Source organism: Aspergillus pseudotamarii, assembly GCF_009193445.1.
Source record: "Aspergillus pseudotamarii strain CBS 117625 unplaced genomic scaffold BDV38scaffold_15, whole genome shotgun sequence".
Classification (NCBI taxonomy): domain Eukaryota; kingdom Fungi; phylum Ascomycota; class Eurotiomycetes; order Eurotiales; family Aspergillaceae; genus Aspergillus; species Aspergillus pseudotamarii.
Genome location: NW_022475029.1, coordinates 518,495 through 539,520, shown reverse-complemented (window position 1 = coordinate 539,520; position 21,026 = coordinate 518,495). Strand labels below are relative to the sequence as shown.

The 21,026-nt window shown below is 48.5% G+C and overlaps 7 protein-coding genes across 7 annotated transcripts; 3 read left to right on the top strand and 4 right to left on the bottom strand.

Moving 5' to 3' along the window:
- The first annotated feature begins 322 nt into the window (after positions 1-322).
- Positions 323-1,701, top strand: BDV38DRAFT_47513 (glycosyltransferase family 8 protein). The gene is made up of 3 exons (XM_032063412.1): positions 323-452; positions 542-998; positions 1,106-1,701. Exons 1-3 carry the CDS (start codon positions 428-430, stop codon positions 1,563-1,565), a joined length of 942 nt encoding a protein of 313 aa, XP_031915742.1. The 5' UTR covers positions 323-427; the 3' UTR covers positions 1,566-1,701.
- BDV38DRAFT_47445 (translation initiation factor 2A) lies at positions 1,701-4,365 on the bottom strand. Its single transcript, XM_032063411.1, has 6 exons — positions 4,153-4,365; positions 3,983-4,052; positions 3,837-3,908; positions 3,360-3,783; positions 3,075-3,303; positions 1,701-3,011 (listed from the first exon to the last, which is right to left on the bottom strand). The coding sequence occupies exons 1-6, from the start codon at positions 4,175-4,177 to the stop codon at positions 1,837-1,839; spliced, it is 1,995 nt and encodes a 664-aa protein (XP_031915741.1). The 5' UTR covers positions 4,178-4,365; the 3' UTR covers positions 1,701-1,836.
- An 850-nt stretch (positions 4,366-5,215) lies between these two features.
- BDV38DRAFT_47434 (uncharacterized protein) lies at positions 5,216-6,406 on the bottom strand. The gene is made up of 2 exons (XM_032063410.1): positions 6,113-6,406; positions 5,216-6,036 (listed from the first exon to the last, which is right to left on the bottom strand). The coding sequence occupies exons 1-2, from the start codon at positions 6,181-6,183 to the stop codon at positions 5,265-5,267; spliced, it is 843 nt and encodes a 280-aa protein (XP_031915740.1). The 5' UTR covers positions 6,184-6,406; the 3' UTR covers positions 5,216-5,264.
- Positions 6,407-6,771: 365 nt separating this feature from the next.
- BDV38DRAFT_242166 (uncharacterized protein) lies at positions 6,772-9,140 on the bottom strand. Its single transcript, XM_032054078.1, has 2 exons — positions 8,986-9,140; positions 6,772-8,922 (listed from the first exon to the last, which is right to left on the bottom strand). The coding sequence occupies exons 1-2, from the start codon at positions 9,023-9,025 to the stop codon at positions 7,496-7,498; spliced, it is 1,467 nt and encodes a 488-aa protein (XP_031915739.1). The 5' UTR covers positions 9,026-9,140; the 3' UTR covers positions 6,772-7,495.
- Positions 9,141-9,458: 318 nt separating this feature from the next.
- BDV38DRAFT_242164 (ESCO family N-acetyltransferase) lies at positions 9,459-11,408 on the bottom strand. The gene is made up of 2 exons (XM_032054077.1): positions 10,998-11,408; positions 9,459-10,927 (listed from the first exon to the last, which is right to left on the bottom strand). Exons 1-2 carry the CDS (start codon positions 11,027-11,029, stop codon positions 9,766-9,768), a joined length of 1,194 nt encoding a protein of 397 aa, XP_031915738.1. The 5' UTR covers positions 11,030-11,408; the 3' UTR covers positions 9,459-9,765.
- Positions 11,409-14,833: 3,425 nt separating this feature from the next.
- Positions 14,834-15,698, top strand: BDV38DRAFT_281026 (18S rRNA pseudouridine methyltransferase; the record flags this gene model as incomplete). Its single annotated transcript, XM_032059446.1, has 2 exons — positions 14,834-15,145; positions 15,222-15,698. 2 exons carry the CDS (start codon positions 14,834-14,836, stop codon positions 15,696-15,698), a joined length of 789 nt encoding a protein of 262 aa, XP_031915737.1.
- A 2,448-nt stretch (positions 15,699-18,146) lies between these two features.
- On the top strand, positions 18,147-20,290 carry BDV38DRAFT_47357 (VOC family protein). Its single transcript, XM_032063409.1, has 2 exons — positions 18,147-18,557; positions 18,615-20,290. The coding sequence occupies exons 1-2, from the start codon at positions 18,382-18,384 to the stop codon at positions 20,158-20,160; spliced, it is 1,722 nt and encodes a 573-aa protein (XP_031915736.1). The 5' UTR covers positions 18,147-18,381; the 3' UTR covers positions 20,161-20,290.
- Positions 20,291-21,026: the final 736 nt, after the last annotated feature.

Genomic DNA, 21,026 nt, shown 5'->3' with positions numbered 1-21,026 from the left:
CCAATGCCTGATGATTGATACAGACATTGTTCTGGACGGCTCCACATCAGTTTCGGTATGGGGACGGACAACAGCCAGACCAACTGATGGGGGGCGATAAAAGAAAAGAAACCGGGGAAGTAGATGGGCACATTTTCTGTATTATATATATATATATTTTTTTTACAAGCGTAGATTGTAAAGTTGAGATAAACAACTGTTGTGGGTGGGTGTACATATGTATATATGTACACAAATATGTGAAGGCGGAGATAAGATCGGATCGGATGACAAACCACCAGAGTCACTGATAAGATTAATCTCGATAACTGAAGAACCCCACGAAGATCATCATTGCCAGCCAGAGTTTACCTTTACTAAAATGTACTCTATCCAGACAGAAATACCCCACAATTGAACCCACTATCAACGTTTCCAATCCTTCATCATGGCCCAACAACAACCGAACCGTGGTAAGTAAGCCCTCAATGGACCCCCTCACCAACACGCAGTATTTCCCCTGATAAATGTTACATCTAAACTAACTCCCCAATTACAATAGAGAAAGTCTGGGCCTCCCTAATAACCAACCTCTCCTACCTCCCCGGCATCCTAACCCTTGCACACTCCCTCCAATCCACCGAAACAGCCTACCCCTTCATCGCATTCTACACCTCCACATTCCCGGCCGAAGGCCTGGTAGCGCTTCAAGCGCGCGGAATCCGCACCCAAGCCGTCCCCAGCGTACAACCAGGCCAGAGCAGAGTCTTCCTCCAGGATCCACGCTTCAACGAAACATGGAACAAATTGATTGTATTCTCGCTGGTGGAGTACGACCGCATCATCCTACTAGACGGAGATATGCTGGTGCGAAATAACATGGATGAGCTGATGGACCTGCCACTGGACGCGCCGGGTTCAGAATTGAGCAGCGCGGGGAACAAGCAGCAGAGAGTATTCGCAGCGAGTCATGCGTGCGCTTGTAATCCGCTAAACAAGCCGCATTATCCCAAGACGTGGTATGTGCAATCCATCCTCTCGCGCGCGCGCATCCTTGCCCGCCCCCTCCTACATTTTCAAGTTCCCAAATTCTGACGTTGATACCGATGTGATGTATGCATAACAGGATACCCAAGAACTGTGCCTACACAAGCCAGCATTCGGATCCCATCCAAGCGCAGACATCCGGCACTCCTGCCACGGCCGGTGTTGCCATGTTGAATAGTGGCCTCTTAGTCGTACGTCCTAGCACATCGGCCTGGGCGGAGATCCAGGCTGGACTTCACATGTCCGATCGCACAGATAAGTACGATTTTCCAGATCAGGAACTCTTGTCGGATGTGTTTCGGAATCGATGGGTGGCATTGCCATATGTGTATAATGCGCTGAAAACGTTACGGTGGGTTGGAGTGCACGACGCCATCTGGAGAGATGAAGAGGTGAAGAATGTGCATTACATCTTTGCTAAGAAGCCCTGGCATGAAGATCCCGATGATGGGATGGATGAACCAAGTCGTTGGTGGTGGGAAATGAATAGGCAGAGGCAACAGTTGGAAGTGAAACAAGGTATTACGGACGGTCATTGAGACGGCTGCCGGGACATGTTCTCGTTTTATTTTTGGGCTGCCCATGATTCAGGGTCTTTTCACTTATCCAATGTATATACAGTACAAATACCCTAGCTCCCCTCGTAGGGTGGATAGAACGCCTTAGATAGACATCAGATGATAGAAAGAATCGGAACAAAGCAAGATCAGCCACGTAGACTACATTTACACTCAGAACCAATAAGCCAACCAGTGTGAATCTTATCCAAGATGTTCGTGTGATTCACTGATCTAGGGCTCCATCACACCTTTATCCATTGAAACCCAGCGATTCCAGCTCCTTGCGCACCGATTCCTCGGTCTGAATCTTCTTTAGCTGCGTATCCTCCAACTTCTCTCCACCCGCAAGGCGCATTTTCAGCTCGTCGATCGCACGAATCTTCTTCAGAAGCCCGCGGATCTTCTTCTCTTGTGCGGTGGGTGCACCTGCAGCTTCTGCTGCAGTGTTATTGTTGGGCTTGGTCGAAGCAGGCGATGCGCCATTGGCCTGGTTCGCATTCTTGCGCTCAGAATTGTTGGCCTTGGAGCGGCTACGTTCGTGGTGGCCCTTGTCCGCATGGGATTCCGGACCGCGGGCAGGCTGCCCATCTTCACCATCCTTCAGCTTCTTCGCCTCACGCTTCTTTTTGTTCCTGGCGGCGGACTTGGATAGCTTCTCTGGCTGATCCGCACCTGGAGGCAGAGCAACCCCTCCTCCAGGAGCGGCTCCCGGAGGAAGATATTCTTCGGCCGGATCAGCACCGGGGACTTCACGTCTCCGTGGCTTGCCCAAGCCGTTCAGTGCTCCACCGTTTGCCCCGTCCCGGACAAAGGTAGCACCGCCCTGATCTTCCCGCTTGAATGCAAGTGGTGTAAGCTGACCACGAGCACCCGGTGGGCGATAGGCACCGGCAGGTTTAACAGGAGCCTTCCTCGTGCTCAGATACGCAACAGCAGATGGGTGGGGTGTCGGGAGCGGGTGGAACGGATCACCAAGAGGGTGCTGCGTGGTAGACTGCGGTCTCCAAAACACATCGTAGAGCTCGTTCATGTCTTCGTTGTACACCAACGCACCGCTGACATGCCACAAACGAACACCGTTATCTACTCTGAGACGGGGACTAGTGGTAGCCGTCAGGATATACTTTCCATCGGGAGACCATTCGCAAACACTAGCATTCGACGCTTCCACGGTAGCGATCTTGAAGTAGTTCTTTTCCAGATCATAGATGTCCATCTGGCCAGCTAAGTTACCAAAGCCAGCGACTAGGACGAAGCGACCGTGGGGGGAGAACGAGATGGTGTTCCGAGGGGCGAGTGGGAAACTGTGCTGCGGCACTCCACGGAAGTTGAAGATCGTGGTCTTGGCTGGCATATAGCCGTAGACAACACCAAACTCTCTAGAATTGGGAGACCAGGTAACATCGTGAATCGGGCCTTCCTTGTCTACAGAATGATCAAGTTAGCATCTGCTTTCTGGCAATCCGACAGGCGATAAGAAGCACATACCCAAGTCGACACGAGAATCAAAGCCACCCGTAGCACCGAGCAGGTATAGGGTGGTCTCTCCGTAGTAACTCTTGCCTGTGCGATCAACGTCGGTCTGGGCAAGCACAAGCAGAGTGGTTCCAGAGGCATTCCATTTCAACTGAACCTTGTCACCTTTGAAGAAGGTCTTTTGCGAAACGGGAGCTCCGAACTGAGGCACCATGAACACCTTGACTGCAGCGGGTTGACCCTATGATAACACCGTCAGCCAATCAGTAAATCGAGCGACAGATTAGGTCTCCTAACCTTGCGTTCAGGCACAAAAACAGCAACTGATTGACTCTTTCCTGGTGAGACCGCGAAGTCGATCACCCCCTCCACACGCAGCTTATTCCACACCTTGAACAGGTTGTCGCTCTGGTAAAATTGAACCTCGTTGGTGACAACCCGAGCACAGTAACGCTCATCAGACGTATATTGAAGGTTCCAGCCCGTTTGCGACTTTTGGACGTAACTGCCCACAATCGTGTGTTCATCTCCGTTGCTATCCGGTGTTGTCTCCACGATCTTCCAAACCTTCAAGTTCTTGACTGCATCGCCATTCGCATCCTTCGCAGGGCGCTGCCAAGTGATCAAGTAGGTCCCGAGAGGTGAGAATCCCAGCTCAAAAACGTTATCGGCAGGGATATTCGTGATAATATGTCCGACAGAAGGATCAATAATGGTTACCCTGACAGCCAGTTAACAGACACAATACTTTCCTAAAGATAAGAGACGGCATACTTCTCGGGAGATGCCCATGCAAAATAGCGGCCACAGGGAGAATAAGCGCTACAGCGAAGGTTCCCCTCAGGTCTGCGGGTAGGATAAAGAATCAGATCAGTAAACTTCAACGAGAACCAAGAGATGTGGGCAGGACGAATACCTACCTCTCAAACCCCGACAATGGCTCATAGACTGGGGCTGCATCCAATATGCCAATCCCTTTGACTGTCCTGACTGCATGAAGTTAGCAGATGGTCGTTCATTGTACCGTCAAAGTATCTATCCACAATGACACTGAATAGACCAAGAAGCAACCCAGATAAGGAAGACCCACAAGCAATCTGCGTGGGAGCTGCCATGACGACTTTCTAACTTCTGTTCTTTATGCAAAAAGGGGAAAGAAATTATAATTGCAGCGGAATGGGCGTGCAGATGCAATGCCGCAGTAATTAATCCAACAACAAACACTCTCTCAGAGAAGCTAAAGGAGAAGTTTAATAGCTTTGTGGCAGATAACTATAAAGTAGTGACACCAGAGAAACCCAAGTTTCTGTGGTTCTCCGTCGTTCGGTTGGAAGGGGGAAAAAGCGAAGAGACGAGCGTTGATGGTTTAGGTGCTGCAACTATGCGTGGCGAGATGTTGTTTGTCTGACGCAGCGAGACACACAGCCGCCCACACACAAAGTATCCGAAAGTGAATAAGTTGGCCGGTCAGAATAGTGGTCGGGTCTCCAAGCTAAGAATTCCTCGGTGCTTGACAAGTCAATGCCAGCAACGAATAGGACAGGAACACTGTAGGGGGAGCGTGAGTGGGAGGTGGTGGTGGAGGATGAGGACGAGGAGGAACAGTGAAGGGTAGATTGGGGCGAAGGAAGCGGTGGAAGGAAGAGAAAGCGAGGGAAATTTGTTCGGGGCAGAAAAAAAAAAAAAAAAAAGCCAGCGGCGGCAATTCTGCAGAGAACCTGGAAGCTCAAGGCGCCAATTGAAACCCACTAACAACGAGCTAAATTACGATTTAGATTCCATCTCTTTTACCTAGTATTATTTAGCCAAGATCAATGCAATTGACCGTTTTTACGGAGTACTGTTTATATTCAATAGACAACTTCAGTCGGTCGTGCATACTACTACTTCATGCATGCTTGACTTCACTACTCTAATGTGGCGACCAATCTCAATTAAAAGTTCATTCAATAACCAACTTGCAGCTTCTCTTCGAACTTTTGAACATGACTGGAGAAAGCGGAGGGGAAATAGGAATAAGCAGGCGAAATGTTTCATTTTGATACTCATACATTGTCAAAGAAGGATAAAAGCAAATAAAAGACAAGGCAAAGGCAAAACATAAATAATAAAAAAAAAGGGCGAAAAAACCTAATGCTGCTGAGAAACGCCCATTTACTGTCTCATTGATTTCCTCTACAGCAAGTCCCAACCCCTATCGCCCTACATGTTACTAGGATCATCTCGACCTAGGGGTGTGGCAAGCCGAGGGGTTCTCACGGTGGTATCAACCACATCCGGGTCATAAGTCATCCCATCGACCATTCGAGCGTCCTGCACTGGTTCGGGTGTGGTTGATCCAGTTGGCGACAATGCCACTGGTATCATTCCGCCATCCCCGAAATATTGAGATGATGAAGGCACTGGATTGACTCGGGTAGTGTTAGGATTACCAAACGAACTTGGCCGACCTACCGATGATGTTCGGTTCAGACTTGGATGTGAGATCGGTCCGCTGATGGTGCTAGCCCCTTCTCCAAACCCGACGAGGCTGGCATCGCCTTCATCGCTGAGATTACCAACGCTGGAAGTTCCATCGTCCGGCTCCTCGCTCATCTTGTCGGCGTCGTACGCATCACTGCCGCTCGCCCACGTTGTACGAGCGCCCACGCTGCCCGTAGCGCTGGCGCTACCTACGGTGCTTCTCTCCTTCAATGTGGAGCTAGTATCAAAATAGCCCGGGGCATGAGACATCGGAACTGTAGTGTTCGGTTGCGGCCCTCCACCAGTCCGAGCGGCTACTACCCGTTCCAGGCCCGCCAGACGCGAAATGCGGTCGGCTCGTTCTGCCTCCAGAGTTGTGGTGGAAGTCATTGACGCAGAAGACGAGTGGTGTGCATGGCGACCATGTGGTAGTGGATGGCCTGTATGACCGTCTTTGATGGCGGTGGTTGACAACGCTGATAGCGATGTTGTGCCAGAATTTGGGGTTCCACTGAAGTAGATGTTAGATCGCGCTCAGGATATCCTGTAGACTGGGCAATCCGATGGGAAGAGAGGGGAGGGCTTACGGTCCCATATCTGATGGAGTCACTGGATCAGAGGGAGGGGGAGGGAGGTTGATCAAAGTCGGCGTCGTCATTTTCTTTTGTTTGGAAAGGAGATAAGAAAGAACAAAAAGATAGAGGGGAAACTACCCAAAGATGCTCGCTGGTTCAATAGTAAGAGGGATAATATTGTTGGAAGATATCTCTAGACAAACAACTGGAAGCGCGACAAGTTGCGAGCGCAATCGGCCCGATAAAAGAACGAGTCTTATGGCAGAAATGGCTGGAGATGAAATTAAATAAGGTGAATATGAAACGATCGCGCAGGAGTTCCGCAAGGCAATCAGACTCCACTGCGGCTTAAGATACAAAGTTTGGGGGAGACTTGGGGGTGTTATAGGATCGGACGTCAAGCGGTGGAATGACGGATGAATGGGGGGGAAGAGCACTGGAGAACTTGAAAGTGTGGGAGGCAATTTGGGTTCCAATAGGAGTGAATCGTCATGCAGACGGGAAGTTGTGAGGAAAGAACAATGAGTGGGTTAGTTTACTCTTAAACTACTTCTTACAAGGTCACTTATGTATGAAAAGAAAGTGAGGCTACTAGGTAGATGGGCTGCGTCACTAGTCATGGACTTAACTCTCATTTCTCTCTCGATTTCATTTTTATATTTTTTCGTTTTTATCAATTTAGTATCTTTATTTTTTATAGACATTAATTTTGCTTATACGCATATGTTTACATGTATTATATAGTTTAGTTCCCAAGCCATCTGCCCCTCATAATCAAATCAACTTCCATCGTAATATAACAGACATTTCCATAGTACAACTTGAAGACAACCCAGAACCACAGGGTCATTGGAAACGCTCAACTCATCATGGACCTATTACTTTGGGAATCCTCTTTCGGAATTGGATGATGTCATTGTCCTGAAGTTCCCTGGGTCGACCAATCATGGATCATAGTGGGGTAGTGTGGGCCTGAGGATACCTTAGGTACTACTTAGTACTACTACTAGTAGCTGATTGAGGATCCTCTCCAGCTACTACTGATTTGGCAGTTAACTAAATATCAGTTGGATGCTCCGTGTCAACTTAGAAAAGAGGCCTTCTACTTTGGGACTACCTACCATTACCGTCAATTTGTTTCCCCGATCATGAGTGCAGGATTCCAATGCAGTTGTCTGGCATATGAACCCTTAGAATAGTCGGCAGCACCTGGGCATTGTAATTCATTCATCAGTCGATTCGTGGAATGGAACGAGTTATATGCAGTAGTAGCGGAAGAAGAGGATATAGAAGTATAAGTAATAACATCAGCAGTAGGCTGTACACACATAAACTCCCATGCCCAATGGATCCATCGCATATCAGAATCCAACTTCTTCCCGGCCCAGAAATCTATCAATGACTGGTCTTACGAGTTTCGTAGTGAACTCGTAGGTCATCCACCTCTTTCTGTAGACGCGATAAATCAGCCAAGATGTCATTGGCATTGGATGGGTGAGGAATGTATTCTTCGTGCATGTCCGGCCGCTTCTCTGAACGAAGACTTGTCGGTCGGGTGCTATCGTTACTCTGACTGCTGGACCCCCGCGTGCGCCGTGGAGGCGGGGGTGGTGGCAGAGGGTTGCCTATCGACGCTCGTTTCATGGAAGGAGTCTGGGAGTTGGACTGAGATGATGGAGTCGAGGCATCCGTGCCCGGCGTGGATGTCACCGCACCAACGCTCTGGTGCTGTAAGGAAGGCCTCCGGGGATTTTCCTCAGATGAAGGGCCTGGTCTGGTATCCCGGGTTCGCGATGGGTTCAAACTCCAGGAGCTTGGACTAGGTGGAGGGGACTCAGCGCCTTCCATCTTAACGGCTGGCATAGAAAGCCTGCTTGGGTTTGGCTTGGACGCGGTCGTCTTGGATCTTCTCATCTGACTGTGTCGCCTACTCAGTGGCGGTGTCGGTGGTCGCTTGTACTGAGATTGGCTGCGCCTTAAAGGCTCACTCGACTTTTCGGTATCGCTATTAGTCGTTCCGGTGAAATAATCCACTCCTGACTGTGATGGCTTGGGGGACGATGACGATTCCGGGGGGGAACTATGAAATGAAAAGCGGTTTGCAGATTTGAAAGGTGCGGGCTGAGAGGAAGAGGGAGTTGAGCCAGGAGTAGGGTTGATTAACTTCCCATGGTGGCTCCTGGGTGGAGGTGGTGGTATCTTCTCCCTATTACCTGAACGACTGACCAGAGCTCTTGCCTCTGCATCAATTGTCAGCATATAGTCTCCCGCCACAGCTCGCTTTGATGCCTCTATCCGTGAAGTACTTTGAGGAACAGCCGTGGCGCAATTGTTTGCGGCACGAGTACCTTGGAAAGAGCTTCTAGACGTTGTACTGTGGGAGACTTTATAGTTTTCACTCTCCCTGAGACATTCCTCGTTGCTTGCCCTCCGAGTCTGTTTTATAGATTGCGTTGTCGGGACCGCCGGAGCTGGTTGACTAAGGTATGGAGCTGTGTGTGGACCAGTGGTGTGGAGGGATTCTTGGGGGCAATCACCGCCGCGAGACTTGGAGGCATTCCATGTTGCAGATGATAAAGTTTCGTCTCGATCCTCCATGTCATCTTCACTCATGTGTATGTCCTGATGAAATGGATCTGAAGCGGATTGATCATCGGAGGACATCGTATCATCGAGGTCCGGGACGTGGGACGTGGGCGGGGTGTCGGCAAGGCCATTCGGCTGAAAGAGGGCATTCTGAGAGGTCGTAGTAGATGACGGTGTAGGAAAAGCAGGTTTTGCGGAGGTCGAAATGGCGGGTGAAGAATGATGAATAGAGGGGTCTACAACGGTCAGCATTGAGCGTTGAATATCCCAAGATGCCGGAAGCGGCGGGTCGAACTCACTCTCTGACTTTCTAAGGCGGAATGGATTTAAACCAGACATCGCAGAGAAAGTGGGAGGTACCAATCATGAGAGCGATGGAAAATAAACTGGAAGAGGAAGTTCAGAAAGAAGAGAATAACAAACATCATCAGTCGGCAAAGAAAGTCGTCGACCACTGACCACTCGCGCGGCTTCCGGAAAGCGCAACTAAACGGCCGATGGTTCGCGCCACGAAGCGTCGCCCCGGCTCTGCGGTCGATTAGGTACCTACACTACTGCCTAATCAAGGTACCTTTGATACTTAGTACCTTAGGAAGGGCTGATCTGTAACCCGGGCATATTTTGAGGTAGTACTAGCCTTGAGTAGAGGCTCAAAAGTGAAAGCATCAATGACTTCTGCGGCGTGTGCGTTCTCTGTCTTACATCCCCACAGGGGGAAAATAAAACAAGACGAGTAGTAAAGTAGGGAAAAAAAAAAAAAAAAAAAAAGGGAGAGAGAGAGAGAGAGAGAAATGATAATGAATAGGTATATGTTACAGGGAAAAGAATTAACCCAAAATTGGAAGGGAAAAAAAAAGATCGGTATGAAAAGCAGACTACCCTTCCCAAACACCAGGGTTATACAATACGAAATGATAAATGGTCGTCACAGTATTCCTCCCTCGAGTTCCATTGTCCGAGAAAGGAGGGTATCAGCTCGCCCGTTTATTGAAAAAAAAAGAAAAAAAAACAAAGACACAAAAAAAATGGTAATGTATCGTCCCTCCGCTGGGCAGATGTTACTGATATGCAAACTTCGTTCAGCTTTCCTCGTATACATGCCACTCATCATCCCCAAAGAATGACTGCGCCAAGGCTCTACCACTTTCGGTAGGCTGGCTGAATGCCATCTGCTCCTTTGGAATTTCCATGCCGTATATAAAATTGCTGACCACGCAGTCCAAAAGATCCATCGCGATCCCTTTCCGTCGCGATGACCCAGATGTCCATATGCGTGAAATCCCCACGATTGCCGGATGAGTTTCGTTGCGAACCGTGACTGCAGAATCAGTGCGATTGGTCTGGCTAGAACGTTTCTCAACCGGTCGTGATTCCCAAATTCGCTCCGTTAAACAGGCACCGACGCATCGACTATCCTTCATATGCAGGAAAACTTTGTAACGGTCCACTTTCTCTGGCACACCGTTTTTGCGCAAGTGTGTCGGGGGTTCGGTCTGGCTCCATAGGACATCATCTTGAATCTCGGGGGAAGACAACTCCTTATTAATAACCTCCAGAACTTTCTTGGCCTGATTTTTCGCGGTCGGAGACGCTTTTCGATCGACAATGACCACATACCCCTCATCGAAGCGAGTAGCCTCATAAACCCAGCGCGAGGCATTTGCCCTCATGAATGCTTTACCCAGATCCACTCCTGTTGAATTCATGTCATGAAACTTCTTATGTAGAGCTGCATCCTCCGAGTTCGACGGCACATACTCCATTCCACAGGTCGCGCAGGTTCTTCTCACTTCGTGTCCTAGGTCAAGTTGCATCTGTTTTAAGGCGGGTTGCTGCGACACTGCCTTCTTGGGAGGGTCTACCGATGCGCGTACACTATTAGAGTTGACCTCAGTGAGCGGGGAGCTATTGCCAGCTTCCTTGTTCGCCGATTGTTTGCGTTTGAGAAACGCGAAAGTGGGTTTTCGCGTGTTGGCAGGAGGTGAACTCAGCCGAGGCGGCGGTGAGGACGGAGGTGTAGACAGGTCATCATCCTGCGTTCCTTCAGAGAGAAGGATGGAATTGCGACGCGACGGACTGGATAGGACAGCGGCGGACGACTCGCGAATGGCGTATTGGATGCTGTTCTCTGCCTCGTCCGATTCATTCCCCGATTGAACGCGTCTTTTCTTAGCCGCTGGACTCTGGTCGTCATCATAGACGCGCCATACGGGTCTACCGTACGTTTTCATCATAAGGCCTCTAGATGTTCACTGTTTAGCTCAAGTGGCGGAATCCAAGGGTCGGAGAAATCAGACAACGAATCACGTACCGCTTGAATGAATTTGTTACAGTCCACGGCATCTCCCTGTTTCAAAACATATATTCAAGCGAGCCAAGCATCTATGGCCTTTTGGTTTTATGCGATAGAGGGTAGGATGGAGGTTGTAAGATCAAAGATGACGGAAATACAAGACGTAGAAGACACTGGGAGGTGTTTATTATGATTTCACTGATGATGATTTATTTTCCAAATTGGCGGAAGGCTTCGGCGGCCAACTGATCGACGGGTGACGGAAACGCGTGCCCAGGAACTAGTCCCCATTTAGTCATATTGCTCGCCGGGCGCAAGAAATCCATAAGTGAGGGCCTAACACGCCGCTCTCTCTCTCTCCTGATTGACAAAGGGAGGGAGGGTTTCCTTCACAACTTACATAGTACTTCGTACCGGGGAATCTCAAAAAAAAAAAAAAAAAAAAAAAAAGACGGTGACCAAGTAGTCAGTCTGGTTATGGGATCACAGTGATATATGTGTTTCAGTGAATTCTCGAGGAAGGCGAAAGAAGCGTGACGGATTATCAAGGGATGAGGTGGACGTAAGAAGATCCGCAAGAAGTAGGGGAGGAGGATACTCTCGCTCCAGCTTATAACCCGACAAGAGTAACTGTTACCTAGATGGGTTTCGCTGGATTCTGCCGGTTGTTGGAAAGAGAACTCGGTTTCCAGGAGAATGCTAAGAATCCATCATCTAATATATATATATGTGTGTGTGTGTATATATACATATCAAAGGAATCCACTAATGCTTGGAGATTGTGGAACTCTCGACACGGCATCAGCTCTCCTGTCTCTCTTCGCTGTCGTGTTATGTTTCCCAAACTTATACCTGACTTCGCCTCCTTAAATAATGAACGACAATACGGCCACCAACCACATCAATCATACATGCGTTGCTGTATGTTAGGTAAGTAGTAAACATAACTTAGGTACTGTGATGGGCCAGTCAGCTTTTGCGACAAGGTGGCAAGCTTGTTCTTTTTGTCGTATTTTTTTTTGATTGAAGGACATGGAAGTAAATCGAAGAGCACCTAATGATGAATAGATTCTCCCTCTGTATTATTTTAGGTTAATCGCCGTTGGTTGACTGGAATTCCAAGTGGAATAAATGAATCCCCCGGTGCATACTACATACATACTCCGTACATACCGTTCAATGAGTGGATATTCACAGATCTACTGGAGGGATCAAACCCGCCTCGTCCATGCCCTTGCTGGTGGAGCTGGCGACCTTACTGGATAGAAAAGCTGTGACGGTGTTTGCGCCTAACAGGTAATTATAATTATAATCATAATTAATTTTTTGTTTTCATTTTTCCATTTTTATTTTTATTTTTTTCATTTATTAGTTGGCCGAATTCCAAGACAGGGGGCACTGAATAGACATACTCTGGTTCCCTCCCCCTGCAAATGGCATGTTTGTGATCCGCAAAGGAGTGGTAAGTATACATTCATCTACCCCGTACTCTGTCTATTCTCCAGGTGTACCACGTAAAAGGTTTAACAAAAAAAAAATCAGCAATAAATATCTTTCGGAATTGACTGCTCACACACGCCCTTTTTCTGGGATCCTCTTTCTTTCACCTTCCTACCGTTATTATCACTGTTGGATAGAACTGCCCTGAAAAAAAGTAACTGCCATGTTAAGCTTGGTTTTATTACCAACATCGAGCAGATGGCTTGCACATGTACCTCTGGCCGCATATTAATATAAGAATCTGTGTTGCTTATTATTGCAAGTTGGAACAGGGTTTTACTTCTTCCCTGGAGCCATCCTTTGGACCAAGTGGTAAGTGATAAACGTAGGTAGGATCCCATGGTGGCGACTTGTGAGGCGTCTGATCATTACCCCGCCAAGTCCATTACACGTTAAAGGAGGGCTAGAGAGGATCGGCAGAAGGGCATCCTATTTAGTTGTCATATATAGTAGAACAGCAAGTTAGTTTACCCTCTTTTTATTACTAGTCCCGCAAGGTGCTGCAGCAGGGTTCAGATGAAGAACATCATCAGTAAAGACTCCAGGTTGTGAGCAGATACCGCGTACAGAGATACTGTACCTTATATCTAAGGCACCCTTTACTGCCCCTGGTTTAGTCAGACTGTTGTTCCACTTCATATTCTCCCGCAGCGCATAACTGCACTTGGTGCTATGGCCACTGTCGTACAATGGTTCCTCTATAACCCGTGTACTTCGGTGAAGTAAAGTGCATACATGTCATGGAGCACCTCCATGGCTCTAACAGCTGAACAGATGTGTCCATGGCAAACTCTGCAGGCTGTACTTGATTCTAGGGGGTAGAAAACAAGCTCAAACATCACAGGTGTAACCCTGACGTGGAAGTGGTGGCTGCCTGCACCATTCAATGGATAAACCGCTGCCTTCATGTATGTACGAGGTTGCACATCGAGTCATCTGAAAGACACCGGGTCGATCCCAAGACTTGGCAGTGTTTCCTTCCCACTTGAGCTCTAGGACCCTTGTGTCAAGTAAGCCCTTGGGAATCCAAGTATAAATAGGTGCGCACGGCCGGCCAAGGGGATAAGTCGTACCGGTTACCAATCCTTAGGCTTTTTTCTCACTGTAGCCTCGAAGACGAGATGACATTGAAAATGGGCGCCTAGTAGCTAGACGCGCCAATGACAGCCTCTCATGTATTGTCGACAACTGATTAGCGCTGATCGGAAATGAGTATGGCTTCAAATCATCACATAATAAGCTTATGTGATAGAATGTTTAGATAAATTAAGGAACAAACTCGGCCAACAATGGCGCTGTCAGACAACCAGTGGGTGGTGAGAGAGAACTGGGGAGTCGAGACATTAAGTCCTTCAGAGCCTAGATAGATTAACCATACGGGAAGTTTGAGAAGAGTGGGGCAGTGTGAGAAGACTGGATGGGTGGGATTTAGTCTGAGTAGGTTGACTATTCCCCTTAAGTCAAGCTGTCCCGAATGAGTGTTTGATTCCTGAGGCGGACCCGAAGTAAGTCTGGCGTGCGGGTTTGGTTTTGGTTTGCTCTAATTTTTTTTCTTCCGCTGTCTGCGAATCAACCCGCCAGTCTCAACAGTCACATCCTTCAATCTTATCACCTCTTCAATCCCCAATATTCTGTGACCTGGAGAGAACTGTCGAAAGCCACCGAGCAGGTTGGAATAAAGAAAAAAACATTGTATTTTCTAATTACACTCTCAGTGCCTCCAAAAAGGTTCTATTTCCAGTCCTCGGTTCATTCTTCTTGTTCGGGCCATATTTCCTCCATCTTTCCTCTTTTCTCGTTTCAATTCTCACCTCGAAGGAAAGAAAAGAAACAAAGCAAAAGCTCTTTTGGTTCCCCTTCAATCCCCACGAAATCCGACCATTCAACCCCGACATCATGTCACAAGATATTCAGGCAGCAGGGAAGAGAAAGCGTGCGAGTATGTATACCACTTGAGTCTTTATTATCTAACTTTATCATTATCCGTTCGTGCTTGGGGCCTGTTTCTTCATTTTTTTTTTTCACTTACCCTTTTCCCCTCCCATTTCAAAACTCTCTTTTTCTTTTCTTGATTAACAAATCCCTTCTTCATCCTTATTTCATGTCTCGAGGTATCAATTCGAAGACATCGGTCTACTTGAACCATCTTCAAGTGTCCGTCCTACCTACTATTTAATATCCTTTACGCTTCTTCGTTTGTTCCCGGATTCCACGGCCCTGTCCGATTTTTTGAGACAACGCCTGTGTCACCCCCTAACCTCATTACTTCTCCCCCCCCGCTTTCATCAAACCAGTTGTGGTTCTCGCAGCCCAGCCCCGCGACCATCGACCCCTCTTTTAATACTTCGTTCAACATGCAATCAGAACACAATGTACTGCATGCTAATCGCATTCAAACTCCAGGGACTCAGTCTTGTCCGCCCCCGGAATTACCCCAGCTCGTCGCCGAGCAACATGTTCCCATTGCCGCCAACGACAAGGAAACTCAACGCCTAATCGTTGTCCTATCCCATGCTAGTCTGGAGACCTACCGTGCCTCCCATGGTGGGCGCAATGGCGCCGGTCGTGATGAGAAGTACTCATTGCTGAACAGCGATGAGCATATCGGTGTGATGCGCAAGATGAATAGAGACATCAGTGAAGCTCGACCAGATATCACTCATCAGGTATATCTTTTCTTCCTCGGATTGCGGCTTCTGTACATGAGCCTTCGGTGATAAAAACTAACCACACTTGATGCAGTGTCTTCTCACTCTGCTTGACTCTCCTGTCAACAAGGCCGGCAAACTCCAAATTTACATCCACACGGCCAAAGGTGTCCTAATCGAAGTGAACCCAAGTGTTCGAATTCCACGTACATTCAAGCGATTTGCTGGTCTCATGGTCCAGCTCCTGCATCGGCTCTCGATCCGCTCCACCAATTCTCAGGAGAAGTTGCTCAAAGTCATCAAGAACCCCATCACCGATCATCTGCCCCCTAATTGCCGCAAGGTGACCCTCAGTTATGAGGCTCCGGTGGTGCGGACCAGAGATTACATTGAGTCTCTAGGTCCTAAGGAGAGCGTCTGTATCTTTGTCGGAGCCATGGCCAAAGGTCACGATGATTTTGCCGACACATTCAAGGACGACACGATCAGTATCAGCAACTACAGCCTGAGTGCTAGCGTGGCATGTAGCAAGTTCTGCCACGCAGCCGAGGAAGTGTGGGATATTGTATGATTCGCACGTTTCGGATACAATCTTCCTTCGATAGGAACGGCCAAAGCTTGACGAGGTAACGAATTTCCTTGCGACTATCCACCCAATTTGAGATGTCCGAAGTGCAGCAAACATCAACTTTGACAGGACGTGTCTCCTGTGTCACATCCTTTTTTACCGTTCTGGGCTCACTACCTACAGTCTCTTATTGTTTTTTGATATCTTTCGCGTTTCTTGTTTCTTGTGCATCAGGGCAACCTTCAGCGCCGCGCAATACCGAAGGTTACACGATCACTATGCTAAGGGCTCTTTTAGAGAGCTATCAGCTTCCGCTTGGATAGCTCGCCCTTATCAAGTAAACATCAGGGATATCTGCGATAAGAAAGTGGTGAGGGTGTGGTCTGGGCTTTTTCAAAGTTCTTCTACCACTAGGCTTTGCAGTTCGACCATCCTCAGTGAGGTTCTGCGTTCTTCCACAATCTGCATCTCTTCAATTTCCTTTGTGCAAGCAAAGGTCTGTACAGTGCCGGGGCTTTGTATCGCACCTGAAGACCAAGAGATGACGTGACTGTTAATAATAGGATTAAGCACACAAATATAATGGGGAAATCAACTACTGGCAATATCGTTGAGACAAGACGCTCTGCGCTCAGGCTTGACATTGACTTCAGTCAATATTCGATTCTTCTTTTCTGGTAGGAGTAGGACAGCATGTTGTCAGACAGTAGGTATGTAGGCGTACCTGCATGCATGCATCGGATCGGATAAGTGCAAGGTCGTAATGTGTTCATAAAATATTCAACGAAGGCAGTAAGCTGAAAAGCGATTCGCAAAACCGCCTTACAGTAAGATGACTGATCGTATCAATACATCGGGCAATTTAGTTTAGTTCAGTTCAGAAGATAGTTGAAGGCGGAAGAAGAAAAACCAAAGGTGAACATGAAGAACTATCGTGACTATATGCCTGAGGCTACCTAACTCACGGTCAACTTTCCCTCAGTTCCTTCTCGTTTGTCCCCTCCATCACTTTCCCTCTTCTTCCCCCTTTTTCTCTGTGACTCACTTCCTTCGGTGGGGTCTAACAACCAATGCACTATTGACCCAGAATGGATATTTGCATCGACTCCATATCCAAGTATCGATCGGGGTGGTTCGAGTGGCTGGGAATGGAGTCTCGCTCTTCAACGTGGCACGCAGATGTCGCAGCAAATCTTTGGGGTGGATCTCCCGCTTCACTTGACTTGTGGACGGGTTGATTCATGTGGCATTAATTTCTGGAGGGGGTTTTTCGGTTACATGCAAAATCCATCAATCATCCTAATTCGTTACTGCTAGAGTGCAGGCCGATCAACTACTGGAGTTAAAGATCAACGCCGATGTCAGATCCTCTGCATGGGCCCAGTCTCTTTGAAACCAAGTGAGGCCTGCTCGGTGGCCATTTTGTTTTGCTTTGTCTCCTTCCTTCCGGAAAACATGACCCTTGATGTCACATCCGCTCATTCGTCGAATATGATCCACGACGCAGAAACCAAGTGGGTGTTGTTTGGCGGTCAGACGGCGCCATCCAGCGACTAACAGCAGCAGAAGTGCCCAAAACAGGAACGAAACTCCCCCCATCGGTCAGGGTGACCAGTGTGCCCCCCTCAGTGGCCCCAAACGGTCCTTTTGTGAAACTATTCGGCTTTGTGCTGTCTCTGAAAACAAGAGAGCACTGAGGCATTTAAGACCAAAGCCCAACTACTTCGCCCTGGGCCTTTCGAGCTAGAATCTCGAATCCCATATTAGCATCATCTCCTCTCTCAGTTATTATGGTATTCATTAACTTATGATGATGATGATTACTAAAAAGTAGCAGTATGGAGTACTGTGTTGTCTCTGACTCCTTCTTGGCCGATATCGACTCCACCACTACCAATCACCATCCTCCACCTCAACCCTGGTATCGTCGCCTCATTCACTTCAACTTCTGACATGATGCGGTTTTATGCTTGGCTCATCTGCAGTATCCACTGTTTCCTGATAGGCGCCCCATCCGATGCCGGCAGGGCCACCTACAGCACCGTCCGCCAGGCTTTCCCCACGATGACCTGGCGGCGTGTGAGAGTGTTTTCTTCCCCTCGTCTCTAGCTTCACCGATAGGTAACATCATGGGTCTCTTGACCGTCTTCTGGCAGGATTTCGTCTTTTCGGTAAGAGAACGCAGGGCTAGTCAGGTCGACACTTCGTCGGAACTGGTTTGCCTTCGGACGTATTGCGAGCTTATGCAATAACACCTGCTATGCTAGACCGTGTTTTGCATTACTAGAGCGGGTTGTTTCCTTCGGGAACAAATCTTTCTTTTTGTTAGCTTCCGATCAGTCCTGATTGGATCTTAGTTGGGCACTCTTGGGATATTCCCCCGTACAGATAGCTTGGCCTTGAAGTAATATATCTTGTCACCTTGTTGCTCCTTCCTTTACGTCCCATTCTATTTTCACTCGATCATTAGTGTTCGTACCTCTATATATTCTTTCCTTTCACCATACATCTTCCTTCCTCCCGTTACAACCTTAGTCAATCCTCGGATTGTGGTCCTATCCCTGTGAGGACGAAGTCCGAAGCATCTGGTATTGCTTCCGTCCTCTATACTATACTTCCTTCCCCAAGATCCAACCGTCGCGTGTATACTCGCTGACCACCCGGCGAGTCCTTCCCTTCATTGGACATGCCTGTATCACATCTTACCTTGACCGTCTCCCATCTCCCCACCTCAACGTCATTCTTCCTCTCCTGTCTACAGCCCCTGGGATACCAGTTTATTGGTCGTCATGACGATTATATTGGCTTCGGCCAGAACCCCGGGCAACCGGCAGATTTTTGGATAACGGAGCAAAAGCCAGGGTAAGTAAAAGCACCCGGCCAATGCTAATCGAAGTTGTGTGCTGACTCGCTTTTTAGGGTGCCAGCTGGTGCCGCACATGTTGCATTTCCTGCCCCATCAAAGGACGCAGTAGGCCAGTTCTTTATCCATGCATTGAAGGCTGGTGGGAAGATTCACGGAGAGCCGAAAACCCGTGATTCTGAATCTGGCTACTACAGCGCAGCTATCATCGATGTCGATGGCAACAGCATTGAGGCCGTTTATCGTCCGAGCAGCTCATCAGCTAGGTCGGAGGTTAGCAGGTCGGCTTTGGCTTTGCTCGAGAATGGCTCGGTCATATCTAAGACAGCTCCGTCAATTGTCTCGAAGGCGACAAGCAAAGCCAGCTCTGTCAAGCCTGAGAGTGTGGCTCCCCCCAGATCTGAAGCTAGATCTTATGTTTCCAAGGCGACGACTGCTGTAGAGCGAGCTGCGCCATCGGTCGTTCCCCGCGAAGTTCAACCGGCGCCGTCACCAACGTATGTCGTGCATCACACCACCCAGAAAACCGACGATGGTAAGGCAGCGAAGACCATTGTTGGTACTCTTATCGGAGCTGCAGCGGGCGCAGCTATTGCATACGCAATGTCAAAAGGCGACCCAGAGCCTTCTGAAACTACACCGCCGCCCCAATATTCTCCTCGAGATTTTGCACAACTCATATCTCCATCACATGCTCCATCTCCCTCCCAGGAACTGCAAGGCTTCAGAGCCATCGAGGCTCCCCCGGCCAGAAGTGTCTACTCTCAGTCAGACGTACGTCCGACTTTGACTCGCAGTGTCACCTCAAAGAACCCTCGTGCCAGCACCGTCTACGAGGGCTCGGAATTTGTTCCACGGGGAGGCGGCGGCAGCGTTTACCTTGATCAGAACGGACGCCGGGCCTCTGAGGGAAGCGTGTACAGTGGTAGCGACTACCCTATCAGAGCGATTGAATACCCACCACCGGTTGATTCCCGGGGTTACGAGGCCACTCTGATCAGCAGCTTCCATGACAAGTCACGGGCGATGGACAATGGAAGCGTATATTCATCATCGACAATTAGGCCATCCAAAGCCAACTATCAAGACCATCATTCTTCACACAGCTCGCACCACTCGTCGCACCATTCTTCTCGTCATTCTTCCCGCCATTCAATTGCAAGATCTCATTCCAGCAGCACTGTCTCAGCGACGCGTAGTGCCTGCAACGTCCCACTCCCCGAAGGCTCTATCGCATCATTTGGTTCCAGCCGCAGCGGTGCTAAATCGGGCGTTTCTGCTCGCAATATCCCGCTTCCAGAGAGTGTATATGATGATGTTGACGTCGAAACCAATGTTACTCCTGATGATTCTATTAGCCAGGTTGATGATTCGAGGAGATCCTCCGTTTCCCATCGTTCCCACGCCTCTAAAGCGGCTTCCCGGATTTCTAAACATTCCAGCAAATTTGATGAGCCCGTAAAGCCAAGTGACAGTGTGAGTCAGGTTTCGAGCCATGCTTCGAGGGCATCACAGCGGACCATCAAGGCAGGCGGCAGCGTAGCGGGAGGCTCCAAGGCTCCTTCCAAAGTCAGCAGCCGGAGGGGAAGTCAAGTTGCATAGGGATGATTTTGTTCTCCGAGTCCTGTCTACCTCTTACACTACTTCGTCTGTTTTATTGCTTCTTTTGGCCGCTTCTCGTCGCCCTCATCTTCCTCTCTCCTTCTTTATCTTATCTCTATATGCTTAGCCTTTCATAATCCTTCATATTTTTCACGACATACAAAACTAAGTGTGGCATGTTCACAGTACCACCATTGGCGTTATGTTATGTATACATTCGGAGAAGTTATTGCTGTTTGGGATCGATTTAACAATCAATTATGTTTTTATATCGACAGAAATGGTGTCCGAGAAAGAGGAACAATCTATACCAGACTCGGATAGGAAATACAAAGCCTTCCTTTCGACAGGATACAACGCAGACAGGAGAGAATGGGCTTGATGATTTTACCTTCAGATTTGGTTCAGTGTACACATAGCGTGCTCTTTTTTTTTATTTTTATTTTTTAGATTACATGTGGAGTTCAGACATCGACATACATACATACACGCATCATTGTGACACATCTTCTAGCCTTGGGCGACAATACCTCTGTGGACATGAAATTTTATACTTCAGGCCGTGTAGACTATTACGTATACCGGGCAATTGACTGAGAATCCTACGCACCTGCGACAAGGCGTTACTTGCGAACACGCCACTTGGAAGTCAAATAAGACATCATCAATAAACTGGGTTGGATTGGTTTTGCCTCGATAGCTGCTATCTGATACAAATGCCAACACCAGTACACCATCACCACCTGATTTCCTCACGCCATCTCATAACCATCACACCTCAGGCAAGCCTTCACGACCGTACCAGCAACATCCTCCCCCACCCCATCCCCGGCCCAAGGACGGATCCACGAGCCTTGGGCTATATG